The sequence below is a fragment of the Narcine bancroftii genome, chromosome 1, assembly GCF_036971445.1.
Source record: "Narcine bancroftii isolate sNarBan1 chromosome 1, sNarBan1.hap1, whole genome shotgun sequence".
Classification (NCBI taxonomy): Eukaryota; Metazoa; Chordata; class Chondrichthyes; order Torpediniformes; family Narcinidae; genus Narcine; species Narcine bancroftii.
The window spans coordinates 27828861-27852751 of record NC_091469.1 but is presented as its reverse complement, the minus strand read 5'-3'; the positions used below and the strand labels follow the sequence as shown (position 1 = coordinate 27852751).

At 40.0% G+C, this 23891-nt stretch overlaps 1 protein-coding gene across 3 annotated transcripts in view; it reads right to left on the bottom strand.

Annotated features, from left to right (window-relative positions):
• ecpas (Ecm29 proteasome adaptor and scaffold) overlaps window positions 1-23891 on the bottom strand; it is a 151973-nt gene that overhangs the window by 88678 nt on the left and 39404 nt on the right. Inside the window, exons 6-9 of one of the 3 annotated variants that reach the window (XM_069922992.1) lie at window positions 23069-23222; window positions 15062-15201; window positions 11676-11757; window positions 2287-2406 (exon numbers count right to left, since the gene is read on the bottom strand). In XM_069922992.1, coding sequence (XP_069779093.1) covers window positions 2287-2406; window positions 11676-11757; window positions 15062-15201; window positions 23069-23222 — 496 coding nt within the window. Of the gene's footprint in view, window positions 1-2286; window positions 2407-8945; window positions 9029-11675; window positions 11758-15061; window positions 15202-23068; window positions 23223-23891 lie in introns of those variants that run through there. The other 2 variants (XM_069922994.1, XM_069922997.1) reach the window with 2 other exon arrangements.

Sequence of the window (23891 nt, the reverse complement as noted above, 5' to 3'; positions counted from 1 at the left end):
TTTATGATAATTTGCTTTGGATTCCATACAAGTAGAAAATAGTTCCTCAAACCTCCCCCATTAATTTCAACAGGCCTTATATTTATAGTCACAGATGAAGCAAGATTCAAGTAATAACCTCTTTAATTTCTGAATGATGATTGCAAAGTATTAAAGCAATCCACAATAAATTCAAGATAACAATTTTTAGAGTGCTTTACAACTTCATATATTCTAGCAAATTTATGAATTTCACATAATGCTCAGTCTTGTGAGGAACTCCAACAACTGACATGTTCAAAGGCTTGAAAATTAGCTCGAGTCATGAGAAATTCAGGTACTGTTAATAATTTTTGTAGGGAGACACTTATCACTGGATCATCTCAACAACCCTGGCCTCCTCCAATTAAGCTATATTATTTTTGTTTTATGCACCAATGCTCATGCCCCCGATTCCACAGTTTAAAAGCAACTTTTCTCACTTTTATGTTTAAGGTGTTTCTCTTTCTATAGATGCTGTTAGACCTTCAAAACATTTCCATTTTTTTTTCAGTGTTTGCATTTTTGATTTCCAGATACCAACTTTAAAAATAGCTCATCTCTCTGCTCCATTTGCCATCTGTTTTAAGTATGCACTTTTGCATAATGATCAGCTTGTTAGAAACAAGAATTTGTTTTAATTTAGACTCTTGATATCTTTTAAGATTTTGAATACTTCTACTAAATCTCCAATTAACCTTCATTGTTAGTTGCATTTTTCTTGATTCCATCCTTGCCTATCTTGCCTCTTTCTGATCACATGTAACATTTAAAGATGCACGAGTCTTCAAGCAAGGACCATTTCAAAGGACACAAGGTGCAAGCAGATCTCCTGGTGCTAAGTTGCACACAAAACTCAAAACGGTCAACCAGTTTACCTATCTCGGCTGCACCATTTCATCAGATGCAAGGATCGACAATGAGATAGACAACAGACTCGCCAAGGCAAATAGCGCCTTTGGAAGACTACACAAAAGAGTCTGAAAAAACAACCAACTGAAAAACCTCACAAAGATAAGCGTATACAGAGCCGTTGTCATACCCACACTCCTGTTCGGATCCGAGTCATGGGTCCTCTACCGGCACCACCTACGGCTCCTAGAACGCTTCCACCAGCGTTGTCTCCGCTCCATCCTCAACATCCATTGGAGCGCTCACACCCCTAACGTCGAGGTACTCGAGATGGCAGAGGTCGACAGCATCGAGTCCACGCTGCTGAAGATCCAGCTGCGCTGGATGGGTCACGTCTCCAGAATGGAGGACCATCGCCTTCCCAAGATCGTATTATATGGCGAGCTCTCCACTGGCCACCGTGACAGAGGTGCACCAAAGAAAAGGTACAAGGACTGCCTAAAGAAATCTCTTGGTGCCTGCCACATTGACCACCGCCAGTGGGCTGATAACGCCTCAAACCGTGCATCTTGGCGCCTCACAGTTTGGCGGGCAGCAGCCTCCTTTGAAGAAGACCGCAGAGCCCACCTCACTGACAAAAGGCAAAGGAGGAAAAACCCAACACCCAACCCCAACCAACCAATTTTCCCTTGCAACCGCTGCAATCGTGTCTGCCTGTCCCGCATCGGACTGGTCAGCCACAAACGAGCCTGCAGCTGACGTGGACTTTTTACCCCCTCCATAAATCTTCGTCCGCGAAGCCAAGCCAAAGAAAGAGAGTTGCAGCAATCCACTGACTCATTTGATTCTGTTTATAGAACTTCTTGGAACAGTCCTATAAATGCTGATTTAACTAAGTTATTTATAGGCCAAGGAAGAGAATGCACTAGGATTATTTATCTCTGTGTGAAAGGTCCAGAAGAGGTGCAAAGAGAGTGTTGCAGGGTTAGTTATGCTTTTCATTCATATACTGTATCATTGCCAATGCTGCACTCTGGTTAACCGATAGGAAACAAACAATTACAACAAACAGAAAGCTATATCCAAATCTTGCAAAGTTTTAGGGAGGGGAGGAGATGCAAGGAAATCCAATGTAACATATATCCCTTTTAATTAGCAATAAAATTTACCACAAAGGAAAATGCAACTCAGTTGACACTAGGCCAATTTACAGATAAAATGAAAATACATAACACAAAAATTTTAGAAGCAGTTGTCTTAAAGTTCAGCTGAAGGTGGAATTGAGGTGGTATGGGATTGAGCAATATAGATTGAGAAAGCTCAATCATTTTTGGTTACTTTTTTATTGAAAATAAACTTCCTTGAAATAAATTTTCATTTCATTTTAAAAGAAGCCAACCTTAATGATATTAATACCTGTATACTGGCTGGGAATGTCTCTGCTGCTTGCCTGGACCGCATTAAATGAGGGAGAATCTTCAGTTTAACTCTGGTGCTAACTGGCTCCCGCTTTAGCTCAGGCTTTAAAGCTGATCCCTGAAAAAGATTCATACTCATTCAGCTTGTAACTGGGATAGGAAAAACAAACACACCTCAATAAATATTACACACAACACAGAAGGGAACAAAGCAACTCATATTAAAAAAATCTTAAAATGGATGAAGAATTCTTACAACTTTTAAGATACAAAACAAAATGCAATTTCTGTCAGGGTAGAATGCAGCAGGTCTTCAGAATGTTTTTTCCATCGTTAACAGGCACTGTCATGTATGTGCAACTACAACAGGAACAGGTTGCCCTCCAGTTTTTGCCAAAAGTGATTATTTTTTTCTATTTGAAAACTTCACCATGAATATTACCAGACTATTGGACAGAAGCTGGTTGTGAGGAAGAGAGTCCTGCTACCATGGGCAATCTTAAGCTACATTCTTACTCAAAACATGCACATCTATACTTGCAACTTTCTTTCTCATGGGTCTTGGATAATGCTAAAATCTGATCTATAAAACTCGAAAGCAGTGCTTTACCCTTTATGCCAACTAGGTAGCTGTAAATGCAAACACAATTCCATATTCTGTCATTCAATTTTGGAAATCGTTAAAAATACAGGTGAGAAAATTAATCAGGAGAAAATTACAATCTGAATCTTTTACCCATTCTTCCAATTTCACTGCTGGAATTATCTGCATGCAAAACATACAATATTTACATGTAACAATCACAGCTTATACTAAAGTGATTCTCTGGAGAATGAATTAAATATGACCAGTCCAGATCATAATACAGTAAGTCACAAATTTCCTGTGACAAGAAAGTGCAAGTTAAAGCCAGAGCTCCAGGGATAATATTGATAAGATTACAATAGGAATTAAAGAGCATGTGATTAATGCAAATGATTACAGAAAGTTCATGAAATGACCCAGCACAGAAATAGGCCTTTCAGCCCGCAGAGCCCACCTCACTGACAAAAGACAAAGGAGGAAAAACCCAACACCCAACCCCAACCAACCAATTTTCCCCTGCAACCGCTGCAACCGTGTCTGCCTGTCCCGCATCGGACTTGTCAGCCACAAACGAGCCTGCAGCTGACGTGGACATTACCCCTCCATAAATCTTCGTCCGCGAAGCCAAGCCAAAGAAGAAGATCTCTGATAATCAAATTGTTGATGTAAGCTAGTTCCAATTAACAGTACTTGGCCCATACCCCCTAACCTTTTGGTATCTATATTCCTGTCAAAATGTAGTTTGAATTGTAACGTCACAGATTTATCACAGCTTACAAATAAAGAATACACTCACTTGTTTCTTTCAGCACAGCATGAAGTTGACTTCTTTTCTTATTCACTATACACAACAATGCATTCTTCAACTCCCCAAACACCACCCAGCTAAACTCCTCTGACTTGCTTGGCTCACTGCCACACAGGTGACCTGACACTCTCACACTATCTGAGATTCATCACCCATCGTATACTGATGCTTAGCACACTTGCTCACGCTTACATCAGCAGCAGCTGGCACCGCTACCAACGAAGGTAAGCACACGATACGATAGCCCTGCACCCCACCCCCTCCCCCCGCCCCCTCAGCCTCTGAGTCATGCAAGGAGGCGACTGATTGGAACTGTCTTGCAACGTAATGGTCTGGAGGGCTGACGGTTTGGCCCAACCTCGTACGATAGCACAAGACAAGGTGATGAACAGTCCAAATGGCAAGGGTGCAACTGGTCCTCTGTCTCTGGCTCCGACGCAGAATGTGGACCATCAATATACGCCGGCTTCAACCTGTCAATGGAAACAGTGTCAACTTTTCCATTCATGTTGATCATAAAAGTCTTCGGGTGGCGTCGTTAAGACCTGAAAAGGACCATCATAAATAGGTTGAAGTGGTTTGAGAACAGCATCATGCCAGAGAAACACACGAGTACGGCATTGTAAATCATTTGGCAGATGACGCCTGCTACGTAGGAGTAGGTCAGAGTAATCTCACGTTTTCCCGAACATGCCGGATCATAATGTTTTGTGCTTGGACTTGGATTCACAAACTCGCCTGGCAAGGTTAACATAGTGCCATATCTTAGCTCTGCAGCTGAACATTCAAGATCTGGCTCAACACTGTGAAGACTTCAAGAAGAACCATGGCCAAATGTTTGTTCTTCGTAGATGCATCACTACCTGCTGTTAATGCTGCCTTCAATTGTTGATGGAAACACTCAATGAGACCATTGGCCTGTGGATGGTAAGCCATAGTGCGAATATGTGTAGTGTCCAGAGAGCTTGGAACAACACCAACTGAAACTGAGACCCTCTAACCGTTATAATAATGACTGGAACACTGAAAGATTGAATCCAATGATCCACAAAAGTCCTAGAAACTGTCTCCGCAGAAATATCAGTGAAAGAAATGGACTCCTGCCACCTGGTAATCCAGTCTTCACACGTGAGCAGATAAGTATATCCTGGAGATGGCAGAAGTGGGCTTACTAAGATTAGGTGAATATGATTGAAACAGGAATCTGGAAAAAAACCCAGCTTGTATTTCACATGTCTATCTATAGACTTTAGAGAGTGGACATGGCAAGCAGGTCCTTGTTCATAATCCAACATCCCATTTAACATGAGGCTAGGTAAAACATTCTGTAAGTAGTTTCATTGATGCTCTTCTATCAAGATGCGATAGATTGTGAAGAGACTCAAAATCTCCCGCTTCATAGCTGCCAGAATAAAAGCCTAGGCCTTTCTGTGGAGAAAAAAAAAAATCGCAGACTAACTTTTCACCCGATTCATCCAGTCACATCTTGAAGATGTGGACCAGAGTTGATCCGGTGATACTGGATGAGATCGGGATTGATGTGCTGTGCACGAGGCAAGGCAGTGGCCACAGTATTTGCTGTTCCTTCAATGTGCCGTATGTCCAATGAAAATTGTAGGATGAAATCCAAGTGCTGAATCTCTCTGGGCGAGTAGAGATGTGTGCTTGTACACACATAAGAGGCCTGTGGTCTGTATAAATAGTGAAAGAACAACTTTCCAATAAAAAGCGGAAATGTTTCACTGTGAGATAGATGGCCAAGAGTTCTCGTCCAAATGTACTATATTTTTGCCTGAGCCGGTGACAGCTTGGCTGAAAAAAATGCCAGAGGTTCTAACACTGCTCCCACAGCACTGACAGATTCATCTGTGATAAGAGCAAGACATTGGGCTTTTGACGTACGCATTCACAGTCTTCACATTGTTGAAAGCACGCACGATATCATCTCCCAAAGTTAATGGTCTTTTGGACATAACTTATTGGATCCTTTTAGTAGTTCAGTAAGGAGAAATAAATATGCTGCAGCATTTGGCAGAAATCAGTGATAAAAATTCATTATGCCTAAAAAACGTCGCAACTGGCCCAACGAAACGGGTCTAGTAAATTCTTGAATCATTCACACTTCTGATTCATTGGGAAAAATACCAGGTTGTGTAACTCTACTTCCCAAAAATATAAGATTAGCAGTGCCAAAAACACATTTGATCACAATGCCAAACTCATCAAGCCTCTAAAACAGGGGTCTCAAGCTTGCGGCCCGTGGGCCAATTGCGGCCCTCGGGACGATAATTTGTGGCCCCGCTTTAATATGAAAGTTTAATGTTAGTGCGACCCGCAAGTTTGATATGATTGGCACTTTTCAGTGTTGTGTGCGGAGCTGAACGAACCTAATAATCACGGTGGGATATATTGCTCTCGGGGGCGGGACATCGGCTGGGCTTATTGCGAATATAAGCATATTTGTGTGCATTTTCTATTTGTCATTATATGCACGCGGCACATGCGCAATTTCCGCAGCCGATCCCGCTTCACGTGCTTAGGCGTCCAGTCTGAACCTGGAAGTTGTTGCTCAGCGGGACAGAAAAAGAAGCAGAAAAGACGCATTGGCTAAACACTGAAACTTCAACGCAACAATGACACCAAGTGGAATTATATATATTATACAGCCCCAAACATGTCTTTTTCAAAGGTTGGTGATGAGCACAGACAATTTCAGGAAAAGTGGGAAGTGCAATATTTCTTTGTTGAGCACAGGGGCATCCTGACGTGTCTTATTTGCACAGAGAAAGTTGCAGTGCACAAAGAATACAATTTGAAACGTCATTACACAGCTAGACATGCTGAGGAGTATGCAAAATACCAAGGAGATGAGAGAGCCAACTGGGTTGCTAATCTTAAAACATGTCTAGTGAGGCAACAAGATTTCTTTAAGAAAGCAACCAAAGAGAATGATGCAGCAGTCGAAGCTAGCTACGTGGTTGGTGAGATGATTGTTAAAGCAGGAAAGCCATTCACAGAAGGTGAATTTGTCAAAAAGTGCATTACAGGCTGGAAGTATTGTCTGTCCAGAAAAGAAAGGTCAGTTTAGCAACATCAGCCTTTCTGCCAACACCGTGGCAGAGCTAATTTCTGACCTGTCAAGTGACGTTTATGATCAACTGTGTGAGAAAGCAAAATGTTTCAGTATATACTCAGTCGTTCTTGATGAGACCACAGACATCACCGACACTGCCCAGCTCGCAATCTATGCTCGTGGTGTTGATGACAATTGCTCACAGTAATTCCAATGTATGGCCAGACCACCGCTCAGGAGATATTTTACCAGCTGTGTGATGCCATTGAGAATGCCGGTTTGTTGGAATAACAACCGATGGAGCGCCATCAATGACAGGGAGGAAAAATGGACTGGTGGCACTTATTAAAAAAAAAACTGGAAGAGGAGAGTGTGGAGGAGGCCATTGCTCTGCACTGCATTATCCATCAGCAGGCTCTTTGCAGCAAATACCTGAAGTTTGACAATGTGATGTCTGTCGTTGTGAAATGCATCAACCAAATCAGATCCAGGAGCTTAAAGCACAGAAGTTTCCGTGCTTTTTTAGAGGAAATGGAGTCAGATTATAGGGATGTGCACTACTTCACCGAGGTACGTTGGCTCAGCAGGGGAAACATATTGAAGAGGTTTTTTGAGTTGAGAGCAGAAGTGAAAGCCTTCATGGAGAAAGATGGGGTTACTGTTCCCGTGCTAAGTGATCCCAAATGGCTCATGGACTTAGCTTTTCTTGTTGATATTACGCAAGAGCTAAATGTACTGAACAAGAAGTTACAAGGCCAGGGGCAACTTGTCAGTGCTGCCTATGACCACGTGAGAGCATTCTCTGCGAAACTTATGTTATGGAAAGCCCAGCTTTCTCAGACAAAACTTTGCCATTTCCCAGCATGCAAGGGAGTCATGGATTCAGGTACACCATTCAGTGGTGAGAAGTATGTGGATGTCATTTTGAAGCTACAGAAGGAATTTGATCACAGATTTGCAGACTTCAAGATGCACAGAGCCACATTTCAAATTTTTGCAGACCCCTTCTCCTTTGATGTGCAAGATGCCCCTCCTGTGCTTCAAATGGAGCTCATTGACCTGCAGTGCAACTCTGAACTCAAAACCAAGTTCAGGGAGGTGAGTGGAAAAGCAGACAAGCTTGGGCAATTTTTGAGAGAATTGCCCCCCAGCTTCCCTGAGCTTTCCCGAATGTTCAAGAGGACCATGTGTCTTTTTGGGAGCACATACTTGTGCGAAAAGCTCTTCTCTACCTTGAACTTCAATAAGTCCAAGTACAAGTCCAGACTTACTGACGAGCATCTTCAAGCCCTACTGAGGGTCTCAACTGCCTCCTCCCTTAAGCCAAATGTGGCTCGGCTATGCGAGAGGAAGCGCTGCCAGATCTCTAGCAGTAAGAAGTAGGCAGAAGAAGACATGTTCATAACAGTTTATGTTCAATGTTGCATTCATGTTCAGAAAGTTAAAGGTTAAAGAACTGTTAATACAGACATTTGAATCTGAATAATAACAATTACATTTCTCCAGTCAGCAACTATATGTGGTTTCTTCAGTCTTCTATATCTGCTGTATTATTATTATTTTCATTTTATTTATTTATTACTGATTGATTTTATTTTTTTCTTATGAATTGTTAATTAATTTATTTTTTCATCTTATTTTGTGTTAAAAAATAAAAATAAAGACATTTGATAACATTGGAATGTTTTTGTAAGAGCTTTTCTTGTGGAAAACCTGATGCGGCCCAGCCTCACCCAGACTCTACCTCCAGCGGCCCCGGGTAAATTGAGTTTGAGACCCCTGCTCTAAAACAATGAGATAAGGTGCTGGTGCCTCACAAGGCACAGTAAGTAGTTGTTCGAGTACCATTTGCTCCTGTTGTCTAGGGGAAGAAGCCAATCCTTCTATCTTCAATCCAGAGGTCATGGACGTAACGAGGTCGGAATTATCCGGCAACTGATCAAGGGAGGATATTCAAAAGACATTCACCAAATGCTCGAACATGACAAGGTCAACATCGAAGGAACCTCGGTTTCCAAAAATCACCTTCAACAAAGTCTGTTCCAGCTAGCCTGCACTACCTCCTCAACATCTGTGACAGTTGCCTATCTCCTAGATTGTCATCAACTAGTAATTGGGCAATACGAGTCTCCCTAGATGGTGGAGTATGCCACAGGATAGCTGCCTTAAGCATGTCATAGGGGAGATTACCATCTGAATCCACTAAGACATCCTCCACTTCACAGGCAATCTGCTCTGGAAGATGCTCCTCTTCTCACTAAGGGCAGAGAAATGCGCTTCGAGGATCATGAAGCATGCTGGTGCACTATTAATAAAAAGAAAGGGAATCTTCAGTTTGTAAATCATTCAGCACATACACTGCAAGTGACGCCTGCCACGTAGGAGTAGGTTGAAGTAATCTCATGCTCATCACCATCCATTTTAAATTAGAAGGTACTGTGAACTCATGGGGTCTCCGCTTGTAACAACACTGATTTACCACAGCTTACAAGAATACACTCGCTCTTTTCTTTCATCATACAATGAAGTCAACTTTCTTTAATTATTCACTGTACAAAACATTGCATTCTTCAACACCCTAAACACCACTCAGCCAAACTCCTCTGCCTTCTCATTGGCTCACTGCCACATGGGTGATCCTGACGCTCTCACTCTCCTCCTCCTGCATCAGAGATTCATCACACGAACAATGATGCTTAACACACCTGAGCATGAGCACTATTACCTCCACTCATTGCATCATTTTCGTCATCAGCGGCAGCCAGCATCACTCCCGACGAGGTAAGTACGTGACCACTGTAGAATCTCATAATTGTACTGCTTCATCTGAGAGTGCATTGTTCATACCCACCATCCTGTGTGTGAAAATGTTGCCCCTCAGGCCCCTTTTAAATCTTCCCCCCACCCCTCACCATAAACTTAGTTTTAAAATTATCCTACCTTGGGACAAAGACTGTGACTATTCACTTTATTTATGCCCCTCATGATTTTGTATACCTCCATAAGATCATATCCTCAGCCTTCAGGGGAAAAGTCCTAGCTAATGCAGCATCTCCCTACAATTTCAACCCCTCCACCACTGGTGGTATTCTTGTGAATCTTTTTTGCACCCTTTCCAGTTTAATGGCATCTTTCTTATAGCTGGGTGAACAGAAATGCACACAGTATTCAAACATTGCCGTACCAACATCTTGCACAGCTGTGACATAACAGGATAAGTGAAAATGTAAATAGTCAAAACAAAAAGTACTGTAATATACTCAAGTAAAAGTCAAGTTTTTTGGACCAATTTTTTGGGTTAAATTGGGGAGTTGACTTTTACACAGGTTATACTTTTGACCATGGTAAGTACCTGCATCATTCAAGGAGTCAGGAGCTTGGATGGCCAGGACCAGGGCTTAGGAGAAAGTCTGTGGCCGGGATATCGGGAGCTCTGGTGGGCGGCCAGGATCTGCAAATCAGGGCATCGGAAGCTCCGCTGGGCAGGCAATCGAAGGTTTGCAGTCAGGGCATGAGGAGCTCGGTTAGGAAGTTGGGAGGGGGTGGGGGTCACCTTTTACATGGGATATAAGGAAAATACGCAATTTTTGAGGATAAAAAAGACAGTCGATTATTATCCAGGATTGACTATTACACAAGTATATATAGTGTAAGAAAAGACTGAGAGCAAATAGTCTATAGACAAACAATTGGGAAAAGGGTTGCAAGATGAGAAATGAAACCTAATGAAGACCACAAAGGAAATGTTTCTGTGCTGTGGTGTTCTATGTACTCAAAAGCCGAAGTAATGACGAAAATAATAAGTGAGTACATTAGTCTTTACCAAAAGAAGGAAAGAAATTTAGTATTTGGACTAATGTTGATGAGAGGAGATATCAGAATTTAAAGTTGATAAATTACTTTGTGCAGAGGAGATGTATCCTAGGTTCCTTAGGAAGCAAGGGACAAAGTTGGAAAGATCCTGGTTATATCCTATTTAAACATTTGGAGATACCAGGTGAGTGCCAGAGGATTGGAAAACTGCAAATGTTACAACTTTGTTTAAAAAAATAAACATGTTGTGATAAATTCACTAAGTATTGACCTGTCAGTTTAACTTGTTGGGGATAGAATTAGTATTCATATGTACAGATATGGATTGAAAACAAAAAGCTAACACGGATTTGCTGGAGGCAAATTATGTCCAATTAACTTGCTAGTTTATTTTGATGAACAGGAAGGATCAATTGAGGTAAATGTAGTTGATATGGTATACAAATACTTGAAATAGGTGTTTTATAACTACCATGTAATAAGATTGTTATCAAGCTTGGAGCCCACTGAAATAAGGGACATGCATAGAAAATTGGCCCAGGAGCTGGAAAGTACCAGCCATTTGCTTTTCAGATTAGAATGAAATTTCCAGTAGAGATCTACAGGGGTCATTATTAGGACCACCAAATTTCCAAATATACATGAACTTTGCCTTAGCTGAAGAAAGCACAATTTCCAATCATCATCTGCAAATTCTCTTTTAAGTGAAATACCTTTCTTCCTTGTAAAAGTATAATTGTTTCATCGTCAATGGTTCAAAATGCTGGAACTCTACTCAATAGTACTTGAGGAGAAGTTTATTGCAAATACCATCAGTTCAAGGAGATGACTCACAAACACCTTTTAAAAGATATTTAAGGTCAGGTGGTAAACATCGACTCTGCCTGTGCTTCTGAATACCCATGGGGATCATAAGATATCTATTTAAAATTTATGATTTTGCATGTTGATTGCTTTCAGGGTTTCATTTAAATAAGTCCTGCAACATTTTAAAAGCATGTTTTCAAGTTAATTATTTAAAGCACAGATTCTCAGGTGTTTGACCAATGATATAAACTAACCAGAACCTCTGAATGAAAGGTAAAATAGCAAACTAAACCCACGTACCTCTTTTGTTTTCAGTGGTATGTCCCCCAGGTAAATCTTGTAGAGTTTATTGACAATAAGAGGATTGTTCCAGTCAATTATACTGTGAAATGTTTTGGAAAAATATATTTCATGTGGAACATATTTCTCAAGCTATTTCTACTATTATACATTTAAAAAATCTTAATCAAATTCAACCAACTGACCAGAATATTAGTGAATTCAGATAAAATTATTACTCTATACAATTATATAACTGCAAGATTCAGTGAGATTATTGAAGGTATATAATACTTTACCTTTAAACAGGATTATGCAAAAGTTAATACTTTAAAAAAAAATCACAAATTAATCTGAGCCACAGAAAGACAAAATTGCAGTTGCAAAAACACAACTTCTGAAATTTATATTGTTCTATTCAACCTATATCTGTATATTTGAATGGAAATTTAAGTTCCAAAACTCAAGCATCAAGGGGGCTCAATCTGAAAAATTACCCATCAAATACTGAATGGTAAAATGAATCTTATGTTGAAGCAATGCAAAATGATAATAATGAGTTTATGGTCATATCCAGGAACACAATCCTTTATCCAGAAACCTTGGGGGACAGTGTGTTCCAAATTTCAGATTTTTCCGGATTTCAGAAAGCCAGATTTAAACCCACCCGAATTGTGCTGCCGTGTCCATCTCCACCCCTTTCCAATCACGCTGCCATCTCCCCCCGCTTGACCACCCGACTCGCGCTGCCAGTCTCCCCCTCCCTCAACCGACTCGCGCTGCCAGTCTCCTCCCCCCCACCTCGCCTGCCCGACTCGCGCTGCCGGTCTTCTCCCCCCCGACTGCCCGACTCGCGCTACTGGTCTCTCTCCCTCGCTCGACTCGCGCTGCCGGTCTCTCCCCCTTGCCCACCCAACTTGTGCTGTCAGTCTCTCGCCCTCGCCCGCCTTACTTGCGCTGCCGGTCTCTCATGCTCGCCCGCCTGACTCACGCTGCCAGTCTCTCCCCCTCGCTCGTCTGACTCGCACTGCCGTCTCTCTCCCCACTTGCCGGATTTTAGAGCTCTCCGGATTTTAGATTTCTGGATAAAGGATTGTGTACGTTTGTATGTTTAGGCACCAAAATTCTTACTTGCTGCAGCCGAACAGGTAATTAATAAAAAAGTATACATTAAATTAAACTGAAAAGAGATATTTACACAAAAGATATATAGAAAGATAATTTTTCAGATACTGTGGTGCAAGGAAAAAGTGCTGTTATAATAGTGCAAATTCCTCTTGTGGTGTTGGAGCAGTCCATGATTTATGCAACAAGAGATGTTCAAGAGCATGCTAGCCATTGGAGTTTTTTAAAAATATATGACGACTAAGAGAGACACAGGAGGATATATGACCAATTGAAAATGATGCTAGAGAAATTATAATGGGTTACAAAGAGATGGTAGAAGAATTAAATGAGTATTTTGCATCAGTCTTCACTGTGGAAGACATTAGCAATATACCTGATAGACAACGGTCTCAGGGAATATAATTAAGTACAGTCAAGATTACTACAGAGAAAGTGCTTGGTAAGATAAATGGTCTAAAGATAGATAAGTCTCCCGGACCAGATGAGGTGCACCCACGATTTCTGAAGGAGATGGCTTTGGAGATTGTGGAGGCATTTGAAATGATTTTCCAGGAATCAATAAATAGACACTGGCATGATTCCGGAGGACTGGAAGGTCGCAAATTTAGATCTGCCATTTAAGAAAGGAAGGAAGCAAAAAAAAGAAAATTACAGGTTTATCAGTCTGATATTGGTAGTTGGAAAGTTAGTGAGTTTATCCTCAAGGACGAGGTTATACCTTGAGGTGCATGACATGATAGGTCCAAGCCAGCATGGTTTCATGAAGGGAAGATCCTGCCTGACCATCCTATTAGAGTTTTTTGAGTTAATCTCAAGTAGGATGTACAAGGGAGAGACTGTGGATGTTGTGTATTTGGATTTTCAAAAGGCTTTCAATAAGGTGCCACATAAAAAGCTGCTTAATGAAGAGAGCCCATGGAATTACAGGAAAAATATCAGATTGGGCGGAGCATTGGCTAATAGGCAGAAATGAATAAAAGGATCCTGTTCTGGTTGGTTGCCGGTTACTAGTATGTTCTGCAGAGGTTGGTGTTGGGGCTGCTTTTTCACAATGTATAGCGATACTTTAGATTATGGATTGAAAGACTTTTGGTTAAATTTGCAGATGACACCAAGATAAGTGGAGGAGCAGGAAGTGCTGAAGAAACCGAAGGTTGTATACACTTGGACAGTTTAGGAGAGTGGGCAAAAAACAGCAGATGAGATACAATGTTGAGAAATGTACAGATGTACATTTTGGAAAAAAAAAACAGGCAGATTATTATTTCGATGGGGAGAAAATTCAAATTTCAGAAATGCATAGGGACTTGGGGGTCCTCATGCACCAGGCTGGATCAGTAGTAAAGAAAGCAAATGTTATGTTGGCATTCATTTCAAGAGGAATAGTGTATAAGAATAAGGAGGTGTTGATGAGGCTCTATGGGGCACTGGTGAGAGAGAACTCATTTTGAGTAGTGTGCGCAGTTTTGAGCTCCTTATCTTAAAAGGGATGTACTGATGTTGGAGAGAGTTCAGAGAAGATTTATGAAGATGATTCCTGGAATGGAAGGGTTAACATAGTGTAGATGAATGAGAGGGGATCTCAAAGAAACATTTTGAATGCTGAAAGAATTGGACAGAGTAGATGTGGATGTTTCCCTTCGTGAGTGAATCCAGGACAAAAGGGTAGTCTTAGAATTAGAGGGTACCTATTTAAAAGAGATGAGGAAAAATTTCTTTAGCCAGAGGGTCATGGATTTGAGGAATTCATTGCCACATACAGCTGTGGAGGCCCAATCATTGGGGGCATTTAAAGAGATTGATAGGTATCTAATTAGTCAGGGTATCAAGGGATGTGGGGAAAGGGACAGAAATTTGAATTAGATGTGAGAATGGTTTCAGCTCAAGGTGGAATGGCGGAGCAGATTTGATGGACTGAATGGCTTACTATCTTGTGATCTTGGAAAGAAATTGCTTTTGAACCAAGATGTGCTGGTGTTTAGGCTTCTGTATCTTAACCCCAAAGATAGCATTGAGGAGAGGTTTTACAGAAAATAGGCCCAAAACAGGTTTAGGGAGGACGCAAGCCCCTATTTTATTGCAATGATAGTGCTGAGAACCAGCTCCCACTTAGTAAAACCAAAGATCAGAACATATAAACCTCCTACTTTAGCCCAACTAAAACTGATTTTCACTTTAACAAACTGTCATAACCATTATAAAGTTATAAAAAATACATTACTGAAAAAATCCTTCAAGCATGGTAAAGTATTGGGTCTTGTGAAAGTCTAATTTCTTACCTCTGGCAGCTTTTCACCTCCATATCTGCAGCAGTTGCCACACTGTGGCGAGTGTCACTTGATGCCACCACCAGGTGGGCAATTGCTTCATTTTCTGGTATCTGTTCCGCTTGGATGAATTTCAGAATTCCTAATTTGCACTATTTTTAGAAATTCATTAAATTTGATTAGTAACTTTTCAGAACTGAGAGCATGGTGAAAATAATCAGCAGGTATAGACAGCAGCTGGAAGAGAAACAGTGCTGATATTTGAGGTCATGGAACTGTTTTGCTCTCCACAAGCACATTCATTACTTTTGTTTCAGATTTGTTAAAGCCACATTCTCCTGCCTTCACCAAAATGTGTTTTTTTATTGCCACCAGAAGTATTTCCAAATTATCAGTGCATGAAGTAATGATTGATTGATGTGCTGGTAATCTGTGGTGAAAGGTGTAATTTAAAACTGTACCACGTAAAAATAAAAATCAAATACAGTACGACTCCAATTGTTCAAAATGCTTGGTACCGGACGTTTTTCAGTTAACCGGATTTTTCTATGCCACTGGGCTCATTGCCCATTTCCCCACTCAATGGTAGACTGCAGTTTTACATCTACTCTCAGTGAATTTGTTCCATTCTTTCCAAACTGTGTGGCATTGCACAGATCTTTCTTAATTTCCTGCAGGTTTTCTTTTTTTAAAGAAAGACTAACTTACTATTTATTTTAGTAATGCATTAATTTTAATTGTATATTCAAACTCTCCCCTGCAAATTTCAAAAGATAATATTATCTAAAATAATTGAAGTTATAATCATAACTGCGTATCCATTCCTATGTTTACGAATTCCTTGTGAAAATTCAACATAATATTTTGTGAACTGCTTCGGTTTTCTGCCAACTGCAAGATCACTAACACTAACTGAAACATTTTTTTTCCAAGACCAGCAGGCATAAGCTTGATAATTACAGGCCTGTGAGTCAAAATTTAACAGCAGGAAAGTTATTAAAACATTTGGAGGGAGAGGATTAATCAACATTTGGAAAAGCAGGGATTAATCAAAATGGCATCAAGGAGGAAATCCTGTTCGATCCATTTGGTTGAATTTTTGAAAAATGCTACAAAACAGATTGATGAGGGCAACGTGATTGATGTAGGCTACATGAACTTTCAGTTAATGCACTGAAAAAGTCATGGCAAACTGATCCAAAAAGTTAGAACTCATGAAATCCATGAGTGAAGGCAGAGTTGATTTTGTGACTAGAAGTCTGTGACCAGTGGTGTTGTCGTGGTCGTGTATTTACCTTCGTGGAGAGGAGGAGAGTGAGAGTGTTAGGATCACTCGTGTGACAGTGAGCCAATGAGAAGTTCAGAGGAGTTTAGCTGGGTGGTGTTTGGGGAGTTTAAGAATGCAATGTTGTGTATAGTGAATAATAAAATAAAGTTGCCTTCATGGTGTGGTGAAAGAAACGAATAAGTGTATTCATCATTTGTTTGTAAGCTGTGGTAAATCAGTGCCATTACAGTGTAACACAATGATCATGCTGGGAGCCTCAGTGATATAGGCATTAACTAGTTGGATGGCATTATTTTTAAATTTAGACATACAGCATGGCCACCCAATTGACCTACAATCCCTGTATGTTTTGAAAGGTGGAAGGAAACCATAGCACCAGGAGGAAACCCATGTAGACATGGGGAGAACATATGAACTCCTTGCAGACGGTATCAGAATCGAACCCGGGACGCTGGCGCTGTAAAAATGTTGCACTAACTGCTATGCTAACAGTGCCACCCAATATTGGAGATAAGTAAATTTGCATATTACATTAACATTAATGGTGAATTGTGAGGAGGGTAGTCCTTTTGTAGGACAATATTGATGAGGCAAAAAGAATAGCACAGCAATGGGAGATGGAATTTATCCTGATAGCTGCATTTTGGAAGGACTAAAAGGCTAGGACAAACATAATGATTGGTAGGGCACTAAGATTTACAGAGCAATAAAGGGTTCTTGGTGTACAGTAGCACAGGTATACAGGATGGTAAAGAAGGCAAACAGGATAAGTTCCTTTCGTTATCCAAAACAGAATACAAGAGCAGAACTTTATAAAATATTGGATTGGCCATAGCTGGAGTACTCTGGTTACACACTATTGGAAGGATGTGATTGCACTAGAGAAGTTGAAGAGAATCATTAATATGTTATCTGTGATGAAAGTACTCTCACAACATTTTAGTAGTATCTAGAAGAAAACTTCAATCACAAAGGCACAGATGTTCAGAGACTAAAGGCTACTTAATGGAATGAGTACAGACGGGTACTTGATGGAGGGCATGGACATATGGAGTAAAGAGCTTGTTTCTGTTCAGTATGACCTTTAAGTCAGAAGATTTCAATTTATAATATTCTCAATGGTTGTAAATGTTAACATTAATGGCTGAAAGTCAACTTGAGGTTACATAAGTCATTGTCAACTGCAAAACCAAAAAAGGTCTCCATGGTTCTTTGTGCTGTCGTTACCAGCAGTTGCTGCAGCACCATTTTTTTTTCAATAGAGAGAATTTAAAACTGCAAAAGTAAGAATCCTTAAATGAGTCCCTACTTGAATTTGTCATTGGGGAGTCTGATGGTTGAGGGTTAGCAGCTGTTCCTGAACCTGTATAGGTGCTGTTCTTGTGGCACCTACACCTCTTTCCTGATGGTAGCAGCAAGAACAGAGCAACAAAGCGTGTGATGGGTGGTGTGGATACTTGATGATTGCTGCTGCCCTCTGATGGTGGCAGAGGTTTTGCCTGTGATGTCCTGAGCTGTGTCCACTACCTTTCGGAAGGCAAATATATGTAATCAACGTTTCAGATTGAGTGTTTCTTCAAGCTATGAAAGCAGGCAGGCGCCAGAATAAAATGGTAGGGAGGAGATCATATATGGATATGGGTGTGAAGCCCAAGAGAAAAAAGTTGTGAAGTAATGGGGAGGCGGGGGGGGAGGGGGGGGGAGAATAGCTCTCTGAAATAGAGAGTGAAAGATGTGGGAAGCTGGATAGAAGGAGAGACAGAGGTCAAAACTTTATAAACTGGATTCAAGCCCTATATAATGAACCTAAGCCCAGAGTTGTGATGAATGGCCAAGTATCTCCAACATCCTACTGACCAGATCTAGTAGACCAGCATGTCCATTTTTTCTGGCTTTTTTTGTATTGGCTATAGAACCTTTGGCGGAAATTATTTGATGGGATCCAGACATTAAGGGATTCAGAGTTGGCCAAGATGAAGATAAGACTTGTCTGTTTGCAGACGATGTATTAATATATCTGACAGAACCGGAAAGGCTGCAAAGGTTGTATTTACAATTGGAAGATTATAGGAGGGTTTCTGGGTATATAATTAGTTGGGATAAAAGTGAGATTATGCCATTAATTGATAGGGATTATGCAAATTGTCAAAGAAATATGCAATTTAGATGACCGAAGAATGGGATTAGGTATTTGGGAATCAAAATGGAAAGTGACTTTAAAAATTTGTATAAAATGAACTACCTTCCCTTGCTTAAAAAAGTTGATCTCTTCTGATAACTTTAATTGGAATAGTTAACTGTATTAAAATGAGTATATTCGCATGTATACAATACCTCTTTCAGACTCTTCCAAATCCATTACCAAAGAAGATTTTTCAAAATTCGACTAAGTTAGTTAGGAAATATTTTGGGAAAAGTAAGTTAGCCAGAATCTCCATGGAAAAATTAACATGGAAATATATGCAGGTTTGCAACTCCCAAATTTTAAACATTACTATTGGGCAGCCCAGATGAAATTTGTCAATTCCCTCTTTGATGGAAGAGTCAAGACTTCATGGGTGGAAATTGAACTGCACAAAGTCAGAGAGAGACTAGCAGAAGATATGGGATATTAAATCTATTTCAGGTGGTAAGGAAGCACCTTTAACAAAACATACTTTGAATACATGGTACAAATTGAATAATTTAATTGGATCAAAAGGAAAAATATCTCCAAAAATGCCCTTGACACAAAACAGATTAACTCCTTTAACAATGGATAATAAAATTCTACATGTATAGTCCCGTAAAGAGGTCAGATATGTTGAAGATCGTTATTTGCAAGGGAAACTAATGTCATTTGAATAGTTAAAAAAATAAATATAATATTCTTAATAATACAATCTTCTAGCTACTTTCAATTAAGACCTGTTTTTTTTAAAAAAAGAGATGAATTAGGACCGACCATGATATTACCAGAGTACAATGAAATGGAGAATCTGATTTGAAAGGGGAGCACAAGAAAGCTTACATCTGCAATGTACTTCTGTCAGGCACTCCTAAGTAGGAGTTATATAAATCAAAACAAAGATGGGAATCACACTTGAATATTAGTATTGGTGACAAGAACTGGTCTGACTTATGTCAAGATTGCATGACAAATACAATTAACGCAAGATATAGATTGGTGCAATATAATTTTTTGCATCAGCTACATCTTACCCCACAGAAATTACACAAATTATATTCCAATATATCGTATATATGTTTTAGATATGGTGAAGAAGCAGGAACCTTTTTACATTCCACCTGGTCAACCTCTAAAGTGAAACCCTTTTGGGAAAATTTAAGAATTTTGTTAGATCAAATTATTGGGAAACAATTATCAAAAATTCCAGAATTGTTTCTCCTAGGAAATACAATTGACATAAAATCCAAAATGAAACTGTCCAAGTAACAATTAGAATTTCTTAAAATTGCATTGGCTGTGGCCAGGATATCTACTGCGTTACTTGAAAGTCTGATACCCCTCTGGATATAACCCAATAGAATGCGGAAATATGTAGTTGTGTTACCCTGGAGAAAATTACTTAGAATTTAAGGAAGAAGTATGTTTTTGCAGGTATGGCAGCCATAGTTGCAGAATGCAAGGTTGAATATTTAGGGGCACTTATTCTCTTCCTGAATTCTTTCCCCTATTAGAGATCTAGCTAAGAAATGGAATTAGATGTTATGAACTTGATACTGGACCCCAACAGTTCATTTTCTCTTTTTTACTTATCTATCTTCTTTTTTTCTTTCTTTTCTTTATTCCCAGCTTTTGGTTTTTTTTGGGGGGGGAGAGGGAGGGGAGATTGTTTGGAGATATAGACTACTTATACCATTAATTTTTTTTTGAAAAATTTACTTATTAAAATAAGTCGTACAGTAAAAAAACAAGTAAATACACATACACACGCATGTACGCATGCGAGTATGTGTATTATGTGTGTGTGCGCACTATACATGTGCGCGCTATACACGTGCGCGCTATACACATGTGTGTATATATTATCACTCATCCCCCCAGCCCTAACCCACCCACCCCTTCCAAACCTTCCCCCCCAAACTACCCTTTGCTGAATTCCCCAAAAATTTTTCAAAGATTTTAATGCTTTGGTGTGGAATTTTTTATGGAAAGGTAAAATGACGAGGGTGTTGTTGCAGAAATTGACTTGGAAATATGCTTTAGGAGGACTGCAACTTCCTCATTTTCAGAATTACTATGAATCGGCGCAGTTGAAATTTATTAATATGAAGTTTAAAGTGGCTAAACCTTTGGTTTGGGGAAAAAAACTGAATTATCTCAGATTGATGAGGAGAGGATGGATGAGTTTATTTACAGCTTTTACAGTTATAATTTACCGGTGTTAAAACATTTAATGGAGTTATGGACTAAAAAGAATGGAATTATAGATAAAATCTCGGCTAAAACTCATTTCAAAATAAGCTTTTTTCTTTTACATCAAATAACCAACTTTTGAAAGTGTGGGAACAGAAAGGAATTAAATTGGTAGAGGATTGTTAGGAGGCTGGCATTTTATTTTGTTTCAAAGAATGAAAGAGATGTATGAAATTTCAAATACTTTGTTTACTTATTATCAAGTTAGAGCCTTATTGTTGGGTGTAATTTACAGTTGCCTAGGAGGTCTAAATTTGAAAGTTTACTAACTGAAGGGGGTAAGAGAGGATTTATATCTGAGATGTATGTTTTATTACAGAATGAAATGTCTAAACTGGAAATTTATAAATCTAAAGTTATCTATTTCTATTTCTCAAGATGATTGCATAGCTATATGTGAGGATACTATGACTAAAATTGTAAATGTAAGGTATAGATTGGTTCATTATAATTTTATTCATAGTTATATTTAACTCCTGATTTATGTTTTAGGTGCCAAAAGCAAGTTGGCTCTTTCTTGCACTCTGCCTGGCTATGTGAAACCTTTTTGGAATAGAATTAAGGAACTTTTAAAAGTTTTATTTAAATTTAAAATTTTGCTTGATCCTATGGTATTTTTATTGGGTTATATTAAAAAATTGAGTTTAGAATTAAAATTAGAGAAGTCTCAAATTGCTTTTATGAGATTGGCATCTAGAAAATGTTTGACAATTACTTGGAAAAATGAGACTGATTTGAGTATTCAACGGTGGCATTCGGAAATGAGGTCTTGTATTCCATTGGAAAAAATAACGTACAGTTTGCGTAATAATTATTCTTTCTTTGTTAATGTTTGGAGCCTGTACATGGAGCCTGTAATAGCTTTTTTTCCCCCCACAATTGTTGGGGTTGCACTAAACCATGGCAATAATTGAAGGTTGTTCTGCAAGTTGATCTTCTCTCCTATTCTCTATTCTATTTCAATTTATGTATTTAAGAAATGATTATTTTGTATGCATGTTGTCCACAAAATTAAAATAAAATATTCAAAAGAAAAAGAGGGACATAGTGACAGCGACAAAGAGATGGCGAGACAGCAACAAAGAGAGAGACACAGAGAGACAGCGACAGCTAACAGAAACCAGAAAAGTTGATGCCATCTGGTTGGAGAGTGCCCAGACAGAATATTAGGTATTGTTTCTCCAATTCATGGGTGAACTTGGTTTGGCATTTTATGAGGCCATGGACGGACATGTTGGTGTGGGAGTGGATTGCGGAATTCAAATAGTTTGCCACTGGGAGGTACCTGCTATTCCAGCGTTCAGTCTCTCCGATGTAGAGGATGCCACAATGGGAGCAGTAATGACTCCTGCAGATTCACATGTTGCTTCACTTGGAAAGACTGTTTGGGGCCCCCAATGATAGTGAGGGAGGGGCGCATGAAGCACTTCCTGCAGTTAAAGGGGTAGGTACCAAAGGGGCGATCAATGGAAAAGGAATGAGTGTCCATTCACCTTCACTTGTGAATCAGCAGGTGTCATCCACCATTTCTGGTACTCCCATTGTGGCCTCCCCTACATTGGAGAGATAGGATGCAGAATGGGAGATTGTTTCATTCAGCATCTTTGCTGTATGCTGCAATACTGAGGACATTCCAGTTTCAATTCCATGTCCCACTCCCACACTGACATCTCCGTCCATGGTCTCAAGCACTGGCAAAACTGAGGCCACCTGCATATTGGAGAAACAACATCTAATATTCAGTCTGGGCACTCTCTAACCAGATGGCATTAACCAACTATTCCAGTTTTCATTACCTCTCCAGTTCTCTCTCTCTCTCTCCCTTTCCCACTGTCTCCTTTCTTCCTTTCCCAAACCCCTTCCCATCCATTTAATGATACTACTCCCTCTCCCTATCACTTCCATGCTTTTCTTCTTCACCTATAACCATTTGCCTGTGGGTCTGTGCACCTCCTCCTACCCCTTTTCACCATTTTATTCAGGGGCCTACCTTAATTTTGCTCATGCCTTGACGAAGGGCCCAGGCCCTAAACGTTGGTTACATATATTTGTTACATAAGGTAAGATAACCTGTTATTGTCATTGCACAAAGAACACTACGTAATTTGCTGACTTTCTCCAGCACTTTTGTGTATTGAACTATAATCACAGTGTTTGCAAACATTCTTGTTTAACTCCTAAAAGCCAAAAATATAGGTGTACTGGGGCAGTCCCATTACAATAGCAGGATTTGCAAGTGTGAACAAATTTAGATTCAACGAACCAGAACTAAAGAGCAAATTGCCATAGACTTCATGATGCAAATTCTTACCTGTTCCAACTGTTCAGCTGTCCATGGGTTATCACCAACAACACGTTTAGCTGCATATGAACTCATGCCTGGTGGTGGCTGAGCAAGCCCACCACCACTAACCCCTTGCTGCTGACCTTGACCTGGCCGACTTTGGGGATCACTGAACACAAACCTAAAGTGAGAACCAATTGTCAGATGCAACAAAAGCCATTTTCAATGACATGAGCAGCAAAACATTTAAATTGGAAGCTAGTGTAATAAGGAGGATACTTTAGATTCAATAGACAACTTGATTATCCTACAAAATGCAAGCAAGCTCATTAGTAATTATTAAAAAAAATACAAATAGATTCTAAGACAGCTTGATTTTCTGATAACTCTTACCCTGTACGCATAGCTAGGCATAATTGATGTACCTCTAGCAAAATACCAATTATTAACATGTTACGTGTAATGTTCTAATATTCATATAACATCTGTGTAACGTTCCAACAGCCGTGTAATGGTTGACTGAAATTATCAATGCCTAACTCACCCTCTTCGGATCGCCCAACTGATGACGTGGACTAGCGAACCTCCTTTTCAACATATGCAAACCCCCGTGCATGTTCATTGAAGAACGCTCTGGCACTGGCTCCAAATGCTTGCCACAGGGGCTGGGCTGAGCGCGCGTGTGTCACCAGGCTCCATGGCACATGCGCACCGGCAGATACACCAGTCACAGCTGAAGCCACCGAGGCCGAGCCAACCTCGCATATGCTGCCACTCTTCTCTACTCTGTAAAAGGTACCTGCTCTCGCTCATGCAGCCAACGGGAAAAGGGCTATGGACCCGGGACACT